Source organism: Hevea brasiliensis, chromosome 8 (genome assembly GCF_030052815.1).
Source record: "Hevea brasiliensis isolate MT/VB/25A 57/8 chromosome 8, ASM3005281v1, whole genome shotgun sequence".
Lineage (NCBI taxonomy): Eukaryota > Viridiplantae > Streptophyta > Magnoliopsida > Malpighiales > Euphorbiaceae > Hevea > Hevea brasiliensis.
The window spans coordinates 10,596,356-10,617,908 of record NC_079500.1 but is presented as its reverse complement, the minus strand read 5'-3'; the positions used below and the strand labels follow the sequence as shown (position 1 = coordinate 10,617,908).

General features: G+C 33.6%; 3 protein-coding genes across 4 annotated transcripts; 2 read left to right on the top strand and 1 right to left on the bottom strand.

Moving 5' to 3' along the window:
* Nucleotides 1–54: 54 nt before the first annotated feature.
* Nucleotides 55–2,971, top strand: LOC110637927 (DNA-directed RNA polymerase V subunit 7). Its single transcript, XM_058151263.1, has 2 exons — nucleotides 55–185; nucleotides 2,053–2,971. Exon 2 carries the CDS (start codon nucleotides 2,058–2,060, stop codon nucleotides 2,586–2,588), a length of 531 nt encoding a protein of 176 aa, XP_058007246.1. The 5' UTR covers nucleotides 55–185; nucleotides 2,053–2,057; the 3' UTR covers nucleotides 2,589–2,971.
* Nucleotides 2,972–3,259: 288 nt separating this feature from the next.
* Nucleotides 3,260–5,811, bottom strand: LOC110637928 (2-oxoglutarate-dependent dioxygenase 19). 2 transcript variants are annotated; one of them, XM_058151262.1, is made up of 5 exons: nucleotides 5,167–5,798; nucleotides 4,841–5,076; nucleotides 4,312–4,441; nucleotides 4,114–4,212; nucleotides 3,260–4,025 (listed from the first exon to the last, which is right to left on the bottom strand). In XM_058151262.1, the coding sequence occupies exons 1-5, from the start codon at nucleotides 5,443–5,445 to the stop codon at nucleotides 3,780–3,782; spliced, it is 990 nt and encodes a 329-aa protein (XP_058007245.1). In that variant the 5' UTR covers nucleotides 5,446–5,798; the 3' UTR covers nucleotides 3,260–3,779. The 2 variants fall into 2 exon arrangements, with proteins under 2 accessions (XP_058007245.1, XP_021644005.2); XM_021788313.2 differs by having other exon boundaries at nucleotides 4,114–4,441; nucleotides 5,167–5,811.
* An 11,924-nt stretch (nucleotides 5,812–17,735) lies between these two features.
* On the top strand, nucleotides 17,736–19,674 carry LOC110637937 (protein NRT1/ PTR FAMILY 5.6-like). Its single transcript, XM_058151264.1, has 2 exons — nucleotides 17,736–18,345; nucleotides 18,424–19,674. Exons 1-2 carry the CDS (start codon nucleotides 17,828–17,830, stop codon nucleotides 19,382–19,384), a joined length of 1,479 nt encoding a protein of 492 aa, XP_058007247.1. The 5' UTR covers nucleotides 17,736–17,827; the 3' UTR covers nucleotides 19,385–19,674.
* Nucleotides 19,675–21,553: the final 1,879 nt, after the last annotated feature.

Genomic DNA, 21,553 nt, shown 5'->3' with positions numbered 1-21,553 from the left:
GTAGTTTAGAACTAAAGGGTTTTTCTCATGTAAACGACGTAGTTTATTTCTTCACTTAACTCGGGCCCGGAGTCTATATGCTTGAGTTTGCACCCCAAGTAGCTAGCTACTGAGATGAACATTGGGAGAACCAATCTCCACGCGGCGAATTAACTCGAATCGCTCATCATCTCCGACGAGAAAAGGTTCTTCATCGAAGTCCTTAATATCTATTACTGTTTGCATTATACAATTTGGAAAAAATAAAGGAAATTTGTTGTTTTGCTCTCCTGCTTTTCTCTTTTTTGTTTTTTTTTTTTCCCCTTTTCTAGTATAATATCCATTTTTAGGGTTTTGTTAATACCAATGTTAGTTTTCGTTGATTATTTTGCGTCGTTGTCTTTGGTGGTTTAGGTGTAAGTTTGTTTGATTAAGACATCGTTTGTGGGTATACTTATTTTTCGATCATTTGGGTTCAACATGGAGGGAAAGTCAGATTCTAACCAAAAATGAGAGAGGGGAAAAACAGGCCCAGAGAGCGTAGTGTGCACTTTGCAGCTATGTAAACTTGTGTTTGGTAGGAGAAAATGGGATAAAATTTTTTTTTTTTTAATTATTTTTGCTACATTATCAGAAAGTTCATTAAGCTGTAGGGTACAATTTCTTCTCTTTCTTTCTCTTTTAAGAATTTTTGAACTGGAATTTCATATTGTATTAGCATCTTCGAGGGATGGATTATTTAACTTGTCTTGCTCAGAAGTGCTCTAGTGTCTGCTGGCAATTGAGTTGGTTGTGTTTTTGCATTGCTTTTAATAACATGGGAGCTGGTGGTGTTGATGGCATATGGAAAAGCAAGAAATTTTAAAACAAAAAATGTGTAAAAATATAAGGGTAATGGAGAGTGTGTTTATGGCTCTTAGACTAGTATGCAATTCATAATTGTGCATTGGTTTCGATCATTCAAAAACTTCACCAATGATACGGAGATCATAAGTATAATTGGAACACAATGCTTCTAACAAAGGCAGTGTGGCCAGCCAAGACTGGTGTAGGAATTTACTATAGTTGACACTAAAAGTTTTCTGCAATATGTGGAAAATTCCAGAGATTTCTTGTGGAAAATACTGGAGAGTATGTCTTTGGCTGGCACTGTCGTTTATTGTTATTATTGTCTCTCGCTTGCTAAAAAATTGAACATGGGATTGGGGTGATACAGTGATGTTTCTTTATTTTTTTGTGAATTTATCTCGCCTGCTTTCCCTCTTTTTTTTTTTTTGTTCCCTAGTGTAAACTTCTACAGAAATGTACATTAATGCAGTCAGAAGCTAGCCATGGATAAAAAGAGATCCTCTATTAAGTATGGAGAAACTTTGGCTGTAACAAGACAAAAGAATTAATATTTTCTTGGTTTATAGGCTATCTATGGTATTTGTGCAGCTAAATAAAGTTCAATTGAAATTCATGCAATGGATACTTTCAACATAATTCTTGCTGCCTTTGGGCTTAATGATTATGCTGCTATTTTCTAGCAGTTCCTATCTTTTGGATCATATTCATTTGTCTCCTAGAATGAGCTAACTGAACTATTGGATAAAATTTTTTATCTTTGTAGTTAATACATGTACACAGCTGTAGGGACAAGTACATATGCAATGGCACTACCTAGTTAATGCAAGGGGTAGATAGCCCATCTGCTATAAGTCAGTTATTGAAGCAATGCACTTAAATTTTTTTTTTTTTTCATTATGTTTTGTTGGCTAATTTCATGTATCTAATGAGATTCCTTTAGGCTGTTTTTCTAATCTGAGATTTCTGAAGTGTGTCAATTTCAAAGGTTGCTAAAACATTGAATATCTATGTTTAAGAAGAGTAATTGTTTTATAAAAGTTTTATCATGAACTAAGATAATAAATAGAATCTTGTGCTAACTCAGATTTTGTATTCCATTCTCTTTCCCTACTATCTTTAACTTCCTTCGTTAGTGTTGTTTAATAGATCTCTCTTCATGGTAAAATTTTAAAAGCAATGCTAGATTGCAAGGCATTTATATCTCATTCTTTTGTTTCATGATAGGAAATATGTTTCTCAAAGTACAGTTGCCTTGGAATGTTATAATCCCTGCTGAGAACTTGGATGCTAAAGGACTGATGCTCCAAAGGTCAATTGTTGTCCGCTTGTTAGAAGATTTTGCTAGTAAAAAAGCTACCAAAGATTTGGGTTATTACCTTGCTGTCACCACTTTGGAGAACATAGGGGAGGGAAAAGTGAGGCAGCACACTGGGGATGTGCTATTTCCAGTTGTATTCAGTGGCATCACTTTCAAGATTTTCAGGGGTGAGATTCTGGAAGGGGTTGTTCACAAAGTGCTCAAGCATGGTGTTTTCATGAGATGTGGGCCAATTGAGCATATATATCTCTCTTATATGAAAATGCCAGATTACCGTTATGTGCCTGGAGAGAATCCAGTCTTTCTGAACGACAAGATGTCAAAGATTGAAAAGGATGCAGTGGTGAGATTCATCGTTATTGGAACAAAGTGGCTAGAGGCGGAAAGGGAGTTTCAGGCATTGGTCAGCTTGGAGGGTGATTATCTTGGACCAGTGTCCTAGATGCCTGCCTTCTATTTTGCTGGATATGCATGTAAATCTTTTTAATATGTTGGATTAAACTTAGCCTACCGGAAGCATGATAGTTTCTTTTGGAGCAATAGCTACTCTTGGAGGCCTTAGCTCCTAGTCATTGCATCTCTCGCTATCTTGAGTTATTGCAACTGTAGTGATCTAAGTTTGGCTAATGCTGGTGGGTGCTAGTGTCATGATAGCTATATTATGTCAACTGTATTAGTTGATTAAAATGTGTAACATGCTAATTCCAGCATAAAGGGTGACCCAGTGCATGAAATATCCCATAATTGTGGGCTTTGTGAAGGGTTGACTTGTACAGCCTTATCCCTATTTTGCAAAGAAACTGTTTTCATGTGTTAGTTCTCAAAGGATTCTTTCATGACTACGCTTGATGCAAACTTGAAAAATACTAGAACTACTTTTTTGATTCAAATGAACTATTTTTTGGGAACTCTACTTGAAAGTAAGTTGCTTAACTTAAAGGTAAATAGCCTTTCACTTCCCAGAAAATGGATACTCAGGCCTTAATTGAAGAGTATCTTAAAATCCAACAAAACAAAGGCCTTAATTGAAGAGTATCCTAAAATCCAATGCCAAATTATCAAGGATCTGTGCCAAGAAAATAAAAGCAATATTTGGCATAAACCAAATAGCAATACTGTAAAGAAGCAACTCTCATTGCATAGTCATTTTTTCTTGTAGTCTGAAACTTCAGTTGAGCTAGCGGGACATTTAAATCGGGCATTGGCATTGTCTCTCAATCTAGCACTTTGCAACAAATCCATAGTCACTTGTTACATATATTCAACACATGATTAAAGCACATTTAATTTTGAAGCCTGATTCTAATTTTCTAGATTTGCCGGAGCTCACCAGAGAAGTAGGAAATGACGCCCCCGAGAGACAAAACAAGAGAAATCCCCTTCTCAACTGCGAATTTTTTTGTGGTAGAACAACAAAGATAAAAGTCTCTGCCACCGGCAGCAGAGTAACAATTATAATACCAGAGAGCAATGCCAATGAGGAACGACAGACTTCTTTGTACGAATGTATGGATTTCTCTTGGCGAAATATAAAGTTCAGGTCACAAAGAAACACCATAGTTTAAGATACAAGTAACAATTATTTTGGAAAACTCCCAACACCATCAGGCTTCAATACTTTGGCAGCTAGACCTCAAATTCGTACTTGATCCAAGCAGGATTTCCCATCCAGCTTGCTGCTTTGCTGAAGCTCCAAGTATTCCCCATACTTCATTTCAATATACGCTGGTGCATTCCCTTCTCGGTCTAGCAACTCTGGTGCAGGAGTAACGACTGAATCTAGTGAAGGTCCATGTGCCATGACTAAGGATATTCTTGCAGCTTTCTTGTTCACAACCGCTCGATGTTCAACGCTCTTGTACTTTCCATTACTCAAAATCTATAGCAAAGAAAATGATGTTTCAACAGAGGCAATGAGCATAATATTTTTCAAGTTCTAAAATAAGCAAGGCAGGAAATGCTTGCACCTCAAGATGATCTCCTGTGTTAACCAGAAAGGAATTGGGGTAGCCATTCATATTGACCCACTTCCCTTTGTGTTGCACTTGAAGGCCACTAACTCCATTCTGTATTAGAATGGTCAAGAGGCCATGATCCGAGTGAGAGGCCAGGCCCATTGCAAGTTCTGGTTGTGTGCAAGGTGGGTAGTAGTTTGCTATACTGACCTGCAGGCCTTGCTCCAAATTCATTGCTTTGTCTATGTAATTTGTTCCCAATCCCAAGCTCTCTGATATCCCTTTTAGTAATTCTCTTGCTACTTCTCTTACTCTTTTGGAGTATTCTAACAGATTCTCACTACATCAATAAAGTTGATTCAAAAATTAGAGCATTAGCCTTCTACATTCCACGAATTTTAGCCGTTGCAACTTGCTAGAGTTCATGAATTGTCATTTTATGTTTAACCCCCTTATCATATACCAAGTGGATATTGATCATTAATCAGAAAAAGTCAAACATTCCAGCAAAAAAAGACAAGAATGAAAGGGGCTATCACAATCATGTCCAGTGCATGATATCCAACAAGAAGATGGAAGTTTTATGGATTGGATTCACCCACAGTTCCACATGATGTCAGTCATGACAACCAGTGATGAATCAACTACAGCTCATAAATTGTCAGAATTTTTTTTATTTTTGTTTATAATTTCATTTCTCCTGTTTGCTAAGGTTATTAAGAAAGGTAGCAATATTTACCTGAACCCAGCAGGTTTGCTGGGTGAGTGAAACACGGGATGTACAAAGAGCTTGAGAAAATCCCTCCAACAAAAGACCTTCTCCACTGAAGTATTAAAGCTGGTGCCACACCGTATTGGGTCTAATACATGCTTACCTTCATACTCCTGCTTCTCCTCCTCCGGCAGATCAAAAAATTCTCTACATGCATCAATCATTGATCTCATTAGTCTCTCTGGTACTCCATGATTGATCACCTGGAATCAATAAAACTTTTAAACACTTGAGGCAAAAGGGTGAAAAAATAAACTAAAGAAAAACAGTTGTAAAAAAAAAAAAAGTTATACCATGAAGAAGCCCCAATCCTGACATGCTTTGCGAAGGTCATGAATGATTTTGGACCGTTGATCAGGACTACTTGAAATAAGAAGAGAGTAGTCTATGACAGGAACAGGCTCTTCTGTGTCTGAAACTACTTGGTCATGGGAATTGAGGGTGAAAGTGTGAGTGGATGGGATGTTGGTGAGACCAGGTGACTCAACTAGTAGTTTGATGATGCTAGTTATTCTCTTGGATGGTGTTGTAGGAGATGCTTGGGTGGCAACCAGTGGAGCTGTTTCAGCCATGGGGGCAGAGAGAGAAAGAGAGAGACACACACACAAGGCTGATTGCCGAGTGAATTAGATTCTGGTGAAACAGTGATCAATTATATGCAAGAAGTATTGGGATACAATTGCATAACAATAAAGAAAGCTAAGAAGTGAACTCAGTAATGTAATCCGTCAATTGTTGAAAATAATGAAAGATGTTGGAAATCTGTGGGGAAAAGACAAATTATATATGTGATGGCTGCCTGATTTTTAGAAACTGAGATTTTTGGCATCAAAGTTATTCCATAAAAGAAGAAAGTGAGAGAGCATCTTGGATAAAATTTGGATAAAAGAACACCACAGGTACTCACCAGTTGCCATCGTTAGCTGCCTACCTACCAAGCCTTGTTGATAGCATTTTTATATGGGCTGAAGTATAGATTTAATAAATATTTTTTCTATAATTCTTTTGTCAAGAAATTTTTCACCAAGCAGTCTAATTTTGTTGGCTATGAACACGAGCTTAGTGCAATAATCTTTAACATTTTCAGACTCTTTCATTTTTTTAATCTCAAATTCTATTTTGAAATTTAAAATTTACATGAACCTTGTTTGATCATTGTCTTCATACTTCTCCTGAGCAAATCCCAAGCCTTTTTTGCATTGTCACAAGCTATAATCTTTATGAAAATGTTTTCATAAACCGAAGATTCTATATAAATTTTTGCATTGTATTTCTTAGCTCTCTCCTCATTGTGAATTTTTATTTGAGCAAGAGTTAGATTTTCTATTAGTGGAGTAAGATCTGTATTATTTTCTATTAAATCCCATAAATCAAAAGCTTGTAAATAGGACTTCATTTTGATAGCCCATATTTGATAATTTTCTCCTGGAATTGGTTGAGAACATTGGTGAATCAGAACTTAAAGGTTTGCCCATGGAATAATTGTGGCTCTGATACTACTGTTGGATCAAAAATTAATTAGAAAGAATAAAAAACATTTTTATTAATTGATTTGTTATTTATATAGCACTTAAAGGTTTGCCCATAAAATAATTGAGGCTCTGATACTATTGTTGGATTAAAAATTAATTAAGAAGAATAAAAAATATTTTTATTAATTGATGTGTTATTTATTTATCACTTAAATCTAATAAAATAAAATAAAAATCTCATCTAAATTTTAATCATTACTTAAGATTTGATTACTACTTAAAATTTGAAATGTAATAATTTTAAAAATAAAAATTAAATCAAATATATTTGAATTAGATTCTAACACTTCTAGCATTAAAGCCTGAAGTTTTACAATTTATTCCATGAAATTTATAAAAAGCTACAAAATTGATTTCTCTTATCTCTCTACTTTCTTTCCCAAAAAACCACAACAATGAGAATATAAAATTTAATGGAAAATTATAATAAGAAATAGAATCAATTCATTTTTGTCTCTTTTAACCTCACCTTAAAATTAAAAATTAAACTCAACAAATCTAATAAATATTCAACAATTCTATCAATAATTTTAAAAATATTCTGTTTGCAAAAATATGTTTTTTAACAAAAATTCTTGAAAAGAAAGATTACAAATTTTCTTTGGCCTCGCATACGCTGGCGAAGCCACGTTGAACTAAAGAGGCTAGTTACCCCCTTACTTTTTCTTCAAAAAAATGTTTAAACATATTAAAATTACGAAATTTTTCCTTAAATTTTAATATTTACCCTCTTGCCTTCTTTAAATTGTGACAAAAATAAAATAATAAAAAATATTTTAATTTTGGTCCTCTTTCTATCTTAAAAACACTTAAAATTTGTTTTTTTATTTATCTTTTTAAATAATAACTCAAAAAAAAAGATAAATAAAGGAACAAACAAAGTTAAAAAAAAATGTAAAGGATAAAAAAATAAAATTCAATTGTTAGATTTAGGAACCAGAATAATAAATTTGTATTTATATTTAGTTTTTTCATTTTCTTGTAATTTTATTTCTTGACTTTCTTTTTTTTTTTTTAAAAGAACTTATTATAGTTGTATATATTTTTATAAAATACTCAAATCTATTTTATAAATTTATTTTCTCTAATCTCAATTTTAATATTTCTTATAAATGTAATAAAACATAAAAATTTTTAATAATTTATGTCAAAATTGTAAAGTTTTATTAATTCTAATAATTATCATCAATCCATGGAATTGTTAAATGCCATATTATTATAATAAAGTTATTGTGATTTTTATATATGGGTATTTCTTGAATTTTATTTTTATTGGAATTGTATCTAGATAAATAATTATTGTTATATTTGGTTTGAATTATTAAAATTATAGGTTTTTTTTTAATTTGATTTTTTCTTATTGTGCTAACAAGAAATACTGTTTATAATTTCATCATATTCTTTTAATGATTTTTAATTTTAAAGTGGATAAAACTTGTCACGACCCAACCCATGGGCCGGACCGGCACTAGGACCTGGGCCAGCCTAAAGCCCCCGAGGCCCGTAGTAAGCCTTAACTATTCATTTACCCAACTCTAATGCCCATTTGGGCCCAATTTCAAGAAACCAACCGGACAGAGTCCGGCCATAAAATGGACCTACCAACCGGGAGTTTTTGACTCACCCGACCTGTAAACACAATAAACAATCCATTGGGGAGCTCAGCTCACCCTCCACATACTCATATCATCATAATGATAAATGGGAGCTCAACTCCCTCATCCAGTCCATCAAACATGCATATAATAATTTTACAGGTCCACAATAATAATTTAGTTTACAGACCCAAATCAAATAAACATTTCTAACACATGCGGAAATTCTATGAGTAAATAAAATTACACAAATATTGATAAACAACCTGCGAGGAAAGGAAGCAGGTTAACCTCAAAAATATCCTCCTGTGGCCTGGAAAAATATTGAATAGGAGTGAGCGTTCGACTCAAAGAGTAAAATATCAATTTTAACCATAATCTCTATATCTATCTAAAACTAATGCACCCTGTAGAGTGAAATGCAACATCAACAACATTTTCACATCATAACATCAAAAAGGTAAATTTGGAGCACTCACGCACCCTGTAACATCAATCATAATATATGGGAGCTGATCCCCTATACAGCTCTCTTAAATCTAACCTGGTGCCATCGAAGAACTCAGCTCGGACTTCCACTTAATAACCAAATCGGGGTCCCAGCGAAGAACTCAAGCCGTGTCTACCCCGAAGGACCGGGTCCCAGCGAAGATCTCAAGCCGTGTCTACCCGTCCTATCCATAGTCCACACCACATCACACGCACGCCAACGCACGCACACTGCTCCAAATTACCACAACAACATCCATGGCACGCTAACAGTTATGAATGCAACATAAATAGTGCCTAGAGTTTAACTACATAAATATATACATATAAGTGATGCATGGGCATGCTTGAACATATAATAATATCGAAATTACAATTAAAATTAATATTTTACTCACAGACTTGACGATGGTCACTGAGGCGGCTGGGCGGAGAAAGAAGGCTGTCCCGACTCACCTGACAATTTTATTACAATCATTTAATAAATTTGACTCAATACAAACAAAGAAAAAGACCAATACGTCCTAAGTCGTGCCGAAAATCCGGCAGAGTCTCCCCTATACCTAGGACCTACCCAACCTGCAAAAGGGCTCAAAACACACTTCTATATTCACAATCCATATGTCCACAACTCAATCCCATCACACAGCCCCTCCTGGGCCCATCAAATCAATCATCCATCACAATATGTAAAATTTCAATTTAGTCCTTATAATTGACTATTTTTGCAAAAACTGCCCAAATCAGCTCTAAAAATTCTAAAACTTTGCCCCGCGGTCCTTAGCAATATTACTAAGCGATTGCAAAAAGAATCATAATTTTCTAAGCTACCACGAATATTTTATGGATTTTTAATTCTATTTAAGCACTAGAAAATTACGTAAAAACAAGGTTCGGGTTTACCTTTGCCGATTCCGACTTCGGGGAGCCGCTCGGGTCATCTGACAATGGGGGGGGTGGCCAAAACCTCGGTGCAATTCGGAGACTTTTCCGGTAACGGGTCTGTCTGGCTGGAATTTCGCAGACCCGGTCAACTGTCGAATTTCCGCGAATCGAAAATACCTACACGAAGCCCATAACACGGGGGTTAGTACATAAATTTTTCAGAATTTTCTAAGCTCATTAAATGCTCGGAAAAACACTGCGAAGTTCCGTGGGACCCACTGAAAAACGGTGACGGAAAAATTTGAAATTTATGTCGCCGCGAAGCTCTCGACGAGTGGAGCGTGCTGGTACCCTCAGTTTTCTCGTGGGATTCACGGTTTTCTCGTGGGATTCACGGTTTTCGAGAAATCTAGCCCAAAAGTCGAAATGGGCTAAAAATTTCCCGAGCAAAAATCGGACAAACCGCTTGATGGATTTCGGTGTTCTTGGTGTCTATGGAAAGCTCTCGTCGAGTAGATGATTTTAGACACAAGACCCGGTCCAATTGGTAGCCGGATCGGCCAGATTTTGGCCGGGGAAGCCGAAACGCCGCGCGCGCGAGGGAGGGAATTCGCGCTCGGTTTCCGGCCGTTTGGGGCGGCGGGCGGCTGGCTGGGGAGGCTGGGTGGCGGCGCCTGTCGACTGGGGTGGCAGGGGGAGGTGGCTGGCCGGCGGCAGGGGCAAGAGAAGAGAGAAAAGAGAGAGAGAGAAGGGAAGGAGGTCGACGCGCGCGGGGAAGGAAAGAAGAAGAAGGAAAAGGCCGGTCCGATTCGACCGGTCCGATCCGGTCTGGTTCGATTCGGCCGGTCCGATTCAAGATAAAAAATTTTGAATTTTTACTCTGCCTCGGGACCGAAAACGAGGTCCAAAAATTTCGAAAAAATTTCAGAAAACTCAGAAAAATACGTAGACTCCAAATATATTTTTAGTTTTGCCACGTGGTCTTTAAATTAATTTTTAAAAATCATCAAAGTTTATATTTTCGGAAAATCGAACCCGATTTTTAAAATCCGAAAAATCTCAAAAAAATTCCTAAAATTTAAATAAAATTAAAATACCAAAAATGCTCATAAAATTTAAAATTTTGGGGTGTTACAAAACTAATTTTTAATTTGATAACTAAATAATTTAACAAATATATTATTGTCTCATGTTTTTTTTTTTTATAGTCGGACAATTTAACCAAAAAAAATTGTTCTTTACCATTTAAGGTATTTTAAAAAGCAAAGGTAAATGAATTTTAATAATTAAGAAATTATAATAAACATGAGTTATATGAAATTCAATTGAATTTCATATTTTAATATTGATTTCAATTACAGTATTTCTATTACAGTAACATCTCAAAGGGAATTAAATATTGACTTCTTATTGAATTAAATTACAAAAAAATATTTATTTTAATTGTGATTCTGAAATTTAAATCGAATTTTGATTCCTAAATTTTACATTGCTTTTAATCTCAAATTATGACTGCGTCACTACTTGGATAATTGAATTTCATATTTTAATATTGGTTTCAATTATAGTATTTCTATTACAGTAACATTTCAAAGGGAATTAAATCTCGACTTTTTATTAAATTAAATTACGAAAAATATTTACGAAAAATATTTATTCTAATTGTGATTCTAAAATTTAAATCAAATTTTAATTTCTAAATTTTACATTGTCTTTAATCTCAAATTATGACTACACCACTACTCGAATACCATGTTAAATTAAAAAAAAAAAAAAAAAAAGCTGAGCACATTACCCTTTAATCTATTTTTAAATTAATTTGATTTATTTTCTTCTTTTTAAAATTAATTTGACTTAATTTCCTCTTATTATATATTGTCTTGCTCTTTTTTATTTATTTCTGATGTAGGACATCCAACATTCCCAACAGTGGTCATCCTCCACGAAGAGTGAAGAGTGTACTTGGAGGCTGGTGCTTTAATTCTATTTTGTTATAGCTAGAGTAGCCCTTAATATATGCTTCATATATAGATGTTTGAGGAAGAAATATATATCTGATTTCTTTCATCCTAGCTAGCTAGATTAATCAATAGACATCATCAATCTCCCATTTCCTATTCTACGTCATTTTTACTAATGAAATTATTGGCTAGGTGACATTTGATCCATGATCGAGTGTCTATCTCGTAAATATTGTGTCTTGTTATTATTTTGTAGGATTAAAGAAATGTTTTCAGAGGAATAGTTGTGATGTGAGAAGATCAAAAAGAGAGACACCGCCTGCTCAGTGTACACTGAATATTGAATTGTTCTCCAAATTGTCTGAAATTCTCAGAAAGACTATAACTGAGAATTATGAATATGGTGTTTTTGAATCTGATGATTACAAATAAAAATGTATATATACTTGTTAAATCCATTCATTTTCTTCCCTTTTATCTTAGGGTAAGACTATTATAATCACTATTGGTATATCATTTAATTGAATGGAAATATGATCATTAATATAATAATTATGATTAATTTAAAGTTTATATTTACATTTACGATTTAGAGATCTCTTGGTGTGATTTTGTTAATTCGTAGTCCATTACTTCTCGAAAATTCTAGCAATTGAAATAGCCTTATGAGCTGTTGTTTGTGCGGTATGAATATTTATTAATTAGAGCTGAATAAAGAAGAGGTGAACATGAGAAATCCATAAATTTTTCCTCCACTGGATGATTCTATTTGGAGATCTAGAGCCTTGAATTCACCTCTAGCACAGGTTCCAGCCAGTGCCCCACTACTAACACCTATCCATTTTCTGTGAAATAGTTTCTTTGGCTATTTATGAAGTTGGTACAAGTCAAAACTAGAAAGCCACTTGATCACCATTGGTCATGAAAATGACTAATAAGCACTCTAATCAAGGAGCATACCGTTATATACAAATTAGAAAATGACAAAAGATTCAGTCATGATTCATAGTGGCTGTTTCTCATCCCTACATAAGTAGGTTTTAAAGGATTATCCAAGTATGTCTTTACGTTAAGTGAAAAGTTATTATTTCATTTTCATCATAAGAACTCAATTATTGATTTGAGTGCCGGAGTAACTATCAGATAGTCACCAGGCCTCACTTTATTCTTCAGTTTCAGTTAATAAAGAACCTGACATCCATCTTTCCAAGATCCAAGGAACCACACCTACGTCACACACACACTCAGCAACCAAATAATAATTTTTCTTTATAAATAACAAATCGGATAAGGCAGGAGGTATAACAATTCTCATGTATCAACGGTAATGAGGATATATTATACTAGGAAAAGGCTGGAGTAGGACATTTATTTTTAAGGATAGGAAATTGATTTTGGTCCTGCGTGACTTGGGTCTTCATTTTCGTGTTGCACTTGTGGGAAAAAAATACAGTATATGAGTGAGAAATTATTTGGTAGGCAAAAAGACTCAATTACTTTTAGAGTAAAACAAATCCTTATTGATCCGTTTAAGCCCCTAATAATTATTATTATAATCAAATAAACCCTTATCAATTTAGTTGATCCATTAAAGCCATTGACAATTACTCTTGAGTCAAAACGTTGAAAATTTCGATCAAAGAGGTCTAATCTTAATCACTGACTTACATGTAATGGACGCACGTTTAGTTGACATCCATTTTTGTTACATAACTTAAGAGCTAAACTCTCTACTGCTCTCTCTCTCTCTCTAACTTAATTCTATTAATAGAAGACAAATAATTGAAAATTGTACACTATTATTGCCATTCAGCATGCCTAGTGTAACGGCCCTCTTGAAACTGGATAGTATTATCCACTTTGACCCAATAGACCTCATGGTTTTATCCTTTGGACCCTTCCTTTGAGGACCAAAAGTGTACTATCCAGGTTAGAGGTTCACCTTATAAGGCCCTTCACTTTCCCCTCCCTTTTTGATATGGGACTCGGTTCATTCTTGCCCCCAATTGGACAAGATCACTAGCGAGCCTTATCCCTCCCAGAGGACCGCTCCAACCGAGATCTTACTTTTTGCATGGGATGTCACAGGCCTACCAGCTTATACTGAGGGAGGGCAGCTCTGATACCATATTGTAACGCCCCTCTTGGAACTAGATAGTATTATCCGCTCTGGCCTAATGGACCTCACGGCTTTATCCTTTGGACCCTTTCTTTGAGGCTTAAAAGCGCGCTATCCAGGTTAGAGGTTTACCACTTTATAAGGCCCTTCACTTTTTCCTCCTTTTCCGATGTGGGACTCGATTCATTGCTAGCCCCCATTTGGACAAGGTCACCAGTGAGCCTTATCCCTCCCAGAGGATTGCTCCAGCCAAGATCTTCCTTCCGCACGGGATGTTACACCTAGTACTGAATTCAGTGCTTTTCTGCATGTCCCTTGCTGGATGTAGAAGAGCAGCTTTATGCACTATATGACCCAATGGCACTACGCACACTAGACTCACGTTCAACAGAGAACACACAGCATCGAGTATGGGCTTGTAAAAGTGAATTTTAAATTCATAAGAGTTTAAATGGATCAATTAAATTAACAATAACTTATTTTATTGTAAAAGTAATTGTCAGGGGTTTAAAAGGATAAACTAAATTGATAAGAGTTTATTTGATTCTAAGAGTAATCGTCAGGGACTTAAAACAATCATCTAAATTGATAAAAAATTATTTAATTTTAAAAGTAATTGTCAAGGGTTTAAAAAGGTTTTTTACCTATTTTTTATATGATTAAAGATATTCCTAATCTTTTTTTAAAAAATAAAGAAAAAATAAAAAATTCTTAAAAAAAAATAATACTGAACAAAGAGAGCATTTCTCCTTGCTTTATCTTTATATATTTTTTGATATTACTTTTTATTAAAAGAAAAAAAAAATCATATTCGTAAATAACATTTTTACATGATAATTTTATTACCGTCTGTCCATGTATAAATGTGCTGTGTAAATGATAATTTATGAATCAATGACATTTTTAAAAGAGTGAGTGGATTTAGGAGTGAGCATTCAGTTCAAACCGAACCGAACCGAATCGAATTAAATTATAAAAATCGAATTACATATTTTAGAGATCGAATCGAATCGAAATGGATAAAAAATCGAATTGAATCAAACCGCTCAGTTCAAACAGATCGGTTTTTATTTTTGATTAATTTTTAAATTTAGACTTAATTTTTAAGTTATTTGATCTAATTTTGACTTTAGTTTGAACCTAATAAACATTAATCAATGAAATTAAATAATTTATATATATATAAATATAATTCATAAATTCCCCATAAAAATAAACTAATTCAAAAATCGATTCGGTTCGATTTGAATATATAAAATTACTATTCGGTTCTGTTCGGTTTAACCGATTTTTTTCTCTTTAAAACTGAACCAAACCGAAATAACTGAAATTTTTATAATATAAAACCGAACCGAACCGATTAAATTTTAAAACTAAACCGATTGAACCGAATTGACTCTGTTCAGTTTGGTTTTTCAGTTCAAACCGAAATCTACTCACCCCTAAGTGGATTCACACATTGGAGACACTTGGACCATTCAACTATATATTTCAGGTGGATTCACAATTGGTGATGCTTGGACCATTCAACTTGCCTCTTTCAAAGGAAACTACTTGGAAGCGTTGAGCCTGGCTTTTTTTTTTTGCCTTTCTCATCAGTCAATGCAAGCAAGAAAGATGGGCTCAAACTTGAACGTGCTGGTGACCTTGCAAGAAACCGCCGTGCCTGTTTCAAGAAAGAGATGGAGAAATTTGGCAACCATTCAAATATTTTCAAGGCAATAATTTATCACCCATTAAGCGATAATACCAATAAAAATATTTAAGGTAAGTTAATCATGAGCGACAACTACAATGTGCTTTTCTCTTTTCGCTTCAGTCATCTGAAAATGATCTTTGGCATTAGAAGATATTCGCTTTCGAGTCTCAAGGGCCGAGCGACGGAGTGGGCTAAGATCTACAAGCCAGTCTTCTTCATCACACGTATTTAATTATATTATAATACGCTGTGGATTTTCTTTCGAGAAACAGCTTACTTAATCTTGGGTTGGGTGAATTCTAGGTTTGATTGTGAGTCATGGCTTTGCGCAAATTGCTGTGATGTCGACGTTTGTCTCTTATATCGTTGATGAGTGGCATCGATCTCTTCCTGCAGCTGCAGCAATTGTGAATGCACAAGAAAGCCTATCAACCAGTTTTAGACTTATCGTAGTTCACATAACAGAGGCCTGCGTAGGTCGCTTCAAAATGGTGGCATGCACCACCGCATGCCACAGGCTTGTAAGTTCATCTCTGTTAATTCTATAGTGCCTTTTTTTAATTATTTTAAATGATCTATAGTGCTTGTTTAGATAAATGGAGTTGATATATTTTTTCTTCTGATTCGTTCGTGCGTGCGTGGGTGTGCAATATTGCTTTTTAATGATTTATATTATTTATTAAAATACCAATAATATATTCATAGCAATAGAGGTATGTACTTGTTGCTAATAATAGAGATTAGCGATGAATTTTTAAGCAAATCAATTTGCCGCTAATTTATATTAATTAGTTGTTAAATACTTTTAGCAACATTTTTATTTGTCGCTAATATTTGTTGCAATGCGAAAATTATCTGTACAAATTGGTCGCTAATAATGTTAGCAACGACTTCTCAATCACTAAATCCATAAATAATTTCAATTTATAGTAATTCTGCTCATGCGAAGTGTCTAATTATAATTTTATATTTTTAATTCGATAAATATTATTAATTCATTAAAAATTATTAGTTTTTTTATAATAAAATTAATTAAAAACCTTAAACACTGAATTTTATTTTCACTAATTTATTTTTTAATTGTTCTAAATATTTATAAATTTATAATATTAAATTATAAAATTATTATTAAAAAATTAATTATTTAATTAATATAATTATAAAATTAATATTAAAAATTAACTATTTAATTAAATAAAAAATTTGTATTTATATATGTACAGATAGGGGTGAGCATTCGGTTCAAACCCAACTGAACTGAACCGAACTGAATTAAATTATGAAAATCGAATTATATATTTTAGAAATCGCACCGAATCGAAATGGATGAAAAATCGAATCGAACCAAATCGCTATATTCTGTTCAATTCGGTTCAAACCAATCGGTTTTGATTTTTGATTATTTTTAATTTATACTTGATTTTTAAGTTATTTAGTCTAATTTTGACTTTGGTTTGAACCTAATAACCATTAATCAATCAAATTAAACAATTTATATATATAATTAAATATAATTCATAAATTTTTCATAAAAATAAATCAATTTGGTTCGATTTGAATATATAAAATTACTATTCAGTTCGGTTTGATTTAATCGATTTTTTTCTTTTCAAAACATAATCGAACCGAAATAATAGAAATTTTTATAATATAAAACCGAACCAATTGAATTTTAAAATCTAACCGATTGAACCAATACCAATTGAACAAAATTGATTCGGTTCGGTTTGATTTTTTAGTTTGAACTGAAACAGATATGAAATTCTAATTCTATTCAATGAAAACTATTTTATTTATTATAAATTTATAATTTTTCCCAAAAAAAAGCTTTAGCTAAATATTAAAATTAAGAATTTGAATTTTTATTCTATTTCAAGCATAACAACCATTTTATTAGTTACAAATTCAAAGTTATTTTTCTAAAAAAGTTATTAATATTGATAAAATATACTTTTACCCAAATTTAAATTTTATTTTTATATATAAACATTTTTTTTCATTTATTTTATTTTCATTAAAAATAAAAATATAATTAAAAATTACTATTAGCAACTAATTTTATTATAAACATTAATAAATTTATTAGAATTTCATTTGAATTTTGATTAATTTAGATAAAAAGAATAAAACTAACAATAATGTTACAATCTTGACACAATTAACCAAATTAAAAATTTATATGTAATTGAAAAGTGTTTAGAGTTTTTTTTTTTAATTAAGTAGGCCTATTTTCAAAGAAATTTTAATTTTATTGCATCAAGAACATATTTTAGCTCTTAAACAAAAATTATTTAGACTTTATTTGGATTAGTGATCATTTAAAATAAAATAATTTTTTTTGGTATTAAAATATAATAACATATTATAATATTAAATTTAAATGCCTATTCATTTCAAAATTTTATCAATTTAAATAAATTTTATATTATTATCTAATTATTTAAATATATAAATATTTAAAATTATATTAAGTAATAAAATTAATATATAATATATAATTATAACCGCGAGATTCGGATCCCGTCGCAGCAAGCCTCATATTTCACTACTAGATTAAGACACCCCCTTTATCTTGTGAAAATCATTCGTACATCATGTATATTTTCTAGTAATTTATTACTTACACCAAGATGTATAAACACTCAATCATAGAAAATCATACATATGTGTTGTTATGTCTCCAATGATTTGGGGATTGGTGCTGTTGATTTTTGCTCCTCAGACTGGATTATTAGCGGTATTCCTAATAACAGTGGGCATAGCAGGTGCAGGCCGTACTCTAAAAGCATTTCTTGCTGATCACGTAATCGAGCCTACAGAAGAAAACACAAGCATTGTTGTTGATGATGGCCAAGTTACGGTCCACACAAATTCGTGGTGGGTTGTTGCTTTTTTTATGGGTGCCGCGATTTCTTTGACAAGTTCATCACTTTTCCATTACCAATATAAAACAGCTTTCATAGTTTCAGCAACATTGATGGGAGTTACTTCTGTATTGTTTTGGTCTGGCTTCTCCTTTTACCACCTCTGTACACCAACTGGGAGCCCTCTTTCCATTGTCTATAGAGTTGTTAAGGTGGCCATGTTGAATAGGCGTCGAGATTACCCTCCTAATGCCAGTGGCTACTTCAAGAAAGATAGCAATGAAGTACTTCTGTTGCCTCACAATCCAATCTTCAAGTCTTCAGGTATGTTGTTCTGTCTTCTGTACGTACGAGTCTCTCTTCCGCTCAATAGAAAATTAATTATTGATAAGTATTTTACTTGCAGGTGCTTAGACAAAGCTGCAATTCCTAAAACTTCCATTCCCGACCAAGAAGAGCAGCAAGGGATACTTTGCTCAGTAGAAGAAGTGAATCGAGTGAAGAGACTTTTAGCATTGCTACCCATGTGGACAACCTTACTTGTCTATGCTCTTGTAGAGGCAACAGGCTCCACTTTCTTTATTGAGCAAAGTGACAGCTTGGAGGCTATTAAATTCCTTGGCTTGACATTGTCCATAAATGCTTTCCCCGCATTTAAATCAGTGGTAAGTTCCCTAGTTTCATGCTTGTTCAGGGTCTCGATTCCCAAGAAGTGGAAGGAAAATAAAGAGAAGCATCAACTTGTTACTTTGTTGAGAATTGGTCTGGGGATGGTGTGTTCTATATTATGTTGTGTTACTGCTTCCAAGGTTGGGGTTCGCAGATTGAACTCTATTCATAATAGTAATTCAATGAGCATGTCATGGCTATTTCCACAGTTTACGTTGTTAGGAGTCATGGAAGGGACGGTTCATTCTGGGCTAGTTGAATTTTTTAATAGTCAAGTAGATGAATCTATGAAGCATTGTGAATCATCATTGAACGATTGTATTCTGGGTATTGGAAAGTTCTTGAGTGTGATATGTGCGTTTGCGTCCATAAGCTGGTTTGGTGATACTGTAAACGAAAGTCGCTTGGATAAATATTACCTTGTGCCAGTGGTGCTAAGCTGTGGTAACCTATACTTTTATGTGCTGGTTGGGTTAGCCTATGCAAGGAAAGAAGCCCCTCCGCAGGATGAGATGGATGAGGTGGATATTGAACTGGTTGGTGCAGAGTATGTGACTCGTTCCACCTCCACAAACCCTGCAATCACCAATATTATGATGGATGATAAGAATCTGCGATCGCGCTCCCTTGAAGTTGAAGGATATAGTAGTGATATCAACAACAAGAAACTTCTCTTACGCTCTCGCACATTTAAATGAGCAATGGTTAGGCATCATTTGATTCAGTTTGTGTCTTCAAATCAAAATAAATGTTCATAGATTTAGTTTCTACAGCTTACGTTGAATTTATTTAGCAGGCAATTTAATGTTGTAAGGTTTTATAATTTTATGCCTCATCTGGTTTTATCAAACATTTCTGGATATCCCTACCTTCCTCATCTGTCAAGATATGTTGCAGAAACCTTTTGTCAGGTGGTGGAAGACAATTTAGCTGCTTTGACACCCAATTTATTGTTGAAATACAAATATGCAAAGCCAACTCATCCAAAGAGCACAGATGGATATGAAAAGAAGCATTGCCTAAACTCATTCAATTAGTACAGCTGATAAAGACCTAAAATGAGAAATTATCCAACAAACCCAATGCAATGAAAATATTAAACGTTTTCCTTCACAGATATATATGGTTCACATTAATTTTCATGTATCTGACCCAAATGTTTGTGAGCAAAGTTGTATTGCACTGTAATAAGGGTTCGATCAAACTGAAACTTTAAAGCTTTTGTTTCAGGATCATGTTCAGCTCTAAAAATTGCATATTGTTCACTGAACTACAATTAAAGCAAATAAATTTCTGAAACTATGAATGTAGCAAAAAAGCATAATCACTTGCAATAACAAAAGTTTTTACTTACAATTACATGGTATTGTAATAAATACATCCTCATCCGCTTTCCGATCCATAGATCATAATTCTTATATCTTTATTAATACAGTATTTGGTGCGTATATGCAGTATATAAAACTCTCAGCTTATGCAGAAGTTTAAAAAGAACTCAATTTGCAGATTCCTTACCTCAAAAAAAGACACCAAAAAGGAAAATTTAAAGCATCACAGAGGAAGAACAGAGTTTCTGTTCCTGCTATACCTTGACAAGAACAATTTCCCCCCACAAGAAAGTGATCTTTTTAATGAACTTGGCCCAATTTGCAAAGACCTCCCAATAGAAGAACTAGCCATGAATTTTAGCAAGCTTTGATTGACACCAACTCTCTTAGGAACAATTCCCATATTGGATTCGTTCTCTTTTGCCAATTCTTAAAAAAAATAATACTGAACAAAGAGAGCATTTCTCAGCTTTAGCTTTATATATTTTTTTTAATATTACTTTTTATTAAAAAAAATCATATTCGTAAATGTTGACCCCACAAGCTCAAAGGAGCATAGATTTTGATGATACCAAAACTCAACTAGAATCAAACTAACATTGTTTTAAGTGTTGTGAAAAAGACTAAGGATTTCATGATGGATTCGTGCTCTTGAAGAAAGGATGACATTCTAAGGATAACACAGGATGAATCAAAGGAGATAAAAGAAGAAAAGGTTACCTTCCAAGGTTACATTGAAAATCAGATTTGAAGGTACATCTAGTATAGAAGTTAGTTTTAATTTCTAGAATTGCTTGTGAAAAGAATTGAGGAGTAAAAGTCAATGATGCTTATTTTTAATCCCTCAAAAGATTTTCTTTTAAATATCATTACTGGCCTAAAAAGTGTTTGACTATGATTTGGTGTAAAGTTTTATAGTTTTGAAAGTTATGCAGAAAAGTTTTCATGGTATGCTAACTGGTTTGCTACTTATATTAGTATGCTAACTGGTTCGCTATTTTCTCAAGTATGCTAACTGTTTCAACTCTGCACAACATCGCAGAAAACGACAAAATAACGGCTATTTTCTTGAAATTGATTCAGAACGTTCAAATGAGTTCTGCAACGGTAAAAAACGTTCCAAAGCTATAAATACACCTTCCTTTGGCCATTTTGCACTTAATGAAAGTCCCTCTACTGTTCAAAATCTTTAAAGCTTTCATTCAAAGTGCTCAAAGTGATTTATTGCTCATCATTGGCTTATTTACTCAACTCTTCTTTATAGATTCTGTTGTATTGAGTGAGAGTGAGTTTTAAACACATTATTATCATTTGTGAAAGGTCATTCAAGCACCTATTGAAGCTTGGTTGTGAAAAGTGTTTGGGATAACACTTGGTAGAAGTGTGAAGCTACTTGTAAAAGCTTTGTTGAGAAGATTTGTAAAGGGCTTTGTCTCTTGCCTTGAAAAGAGAAGAATAGTGGAGTGAAGACTCAAAGTGGGATCTTTGAGAGAGTGGATGTAGGCTAGTTAAAGCCGAACCACTATAAAAATTTCAGTG

Bases quoted from the DNA above. Each gene is read 5' to 3' on its own strand.
- LOC110637927 (XM_058151263.1), top strand. From the start codon at position 2,058: ATGTTTCTCAAAGTACAGTTGCCTTGGAATGTTATAATCCCTGCTGAG.
- LOC110637928 (XM_021788313.2), bottom strand. From the start codon at position 5,445: ATGGCTGAAACAGCTCCACTGGTTGCCACCCAAGCATCTCCTACAACA. The intron at 5,077-5,166 runs GTATAACTTTTT...TATTGATTCCAG, and splicing joins AGGATTGGGGCTTCTTCATG to GTGATCAATCATGGAGTACC. The intron at 4,026-4,113 runs GTGCAAGCATTT...TCTTTGCTATAG, and splicing joins ACACAGGAGATCATCTTGAG to ATTTTGAGTAATGGAAAGTA.
- LOC110637937 (XM_058151264.1), top strand. From the start codon at position 17,828: ATGTCTCCAATGATTTGGGGATTGGTGCTGTTGATTTTTGCTCCTCAG. The intron at 18,346-18,423 runs GTTGTTCTGTCT...TTTTACTTGCAG, and splicing joins ATCTTCAAGTCTTCAGGTAT to GTGCTTAGACAAAGCTGCAA.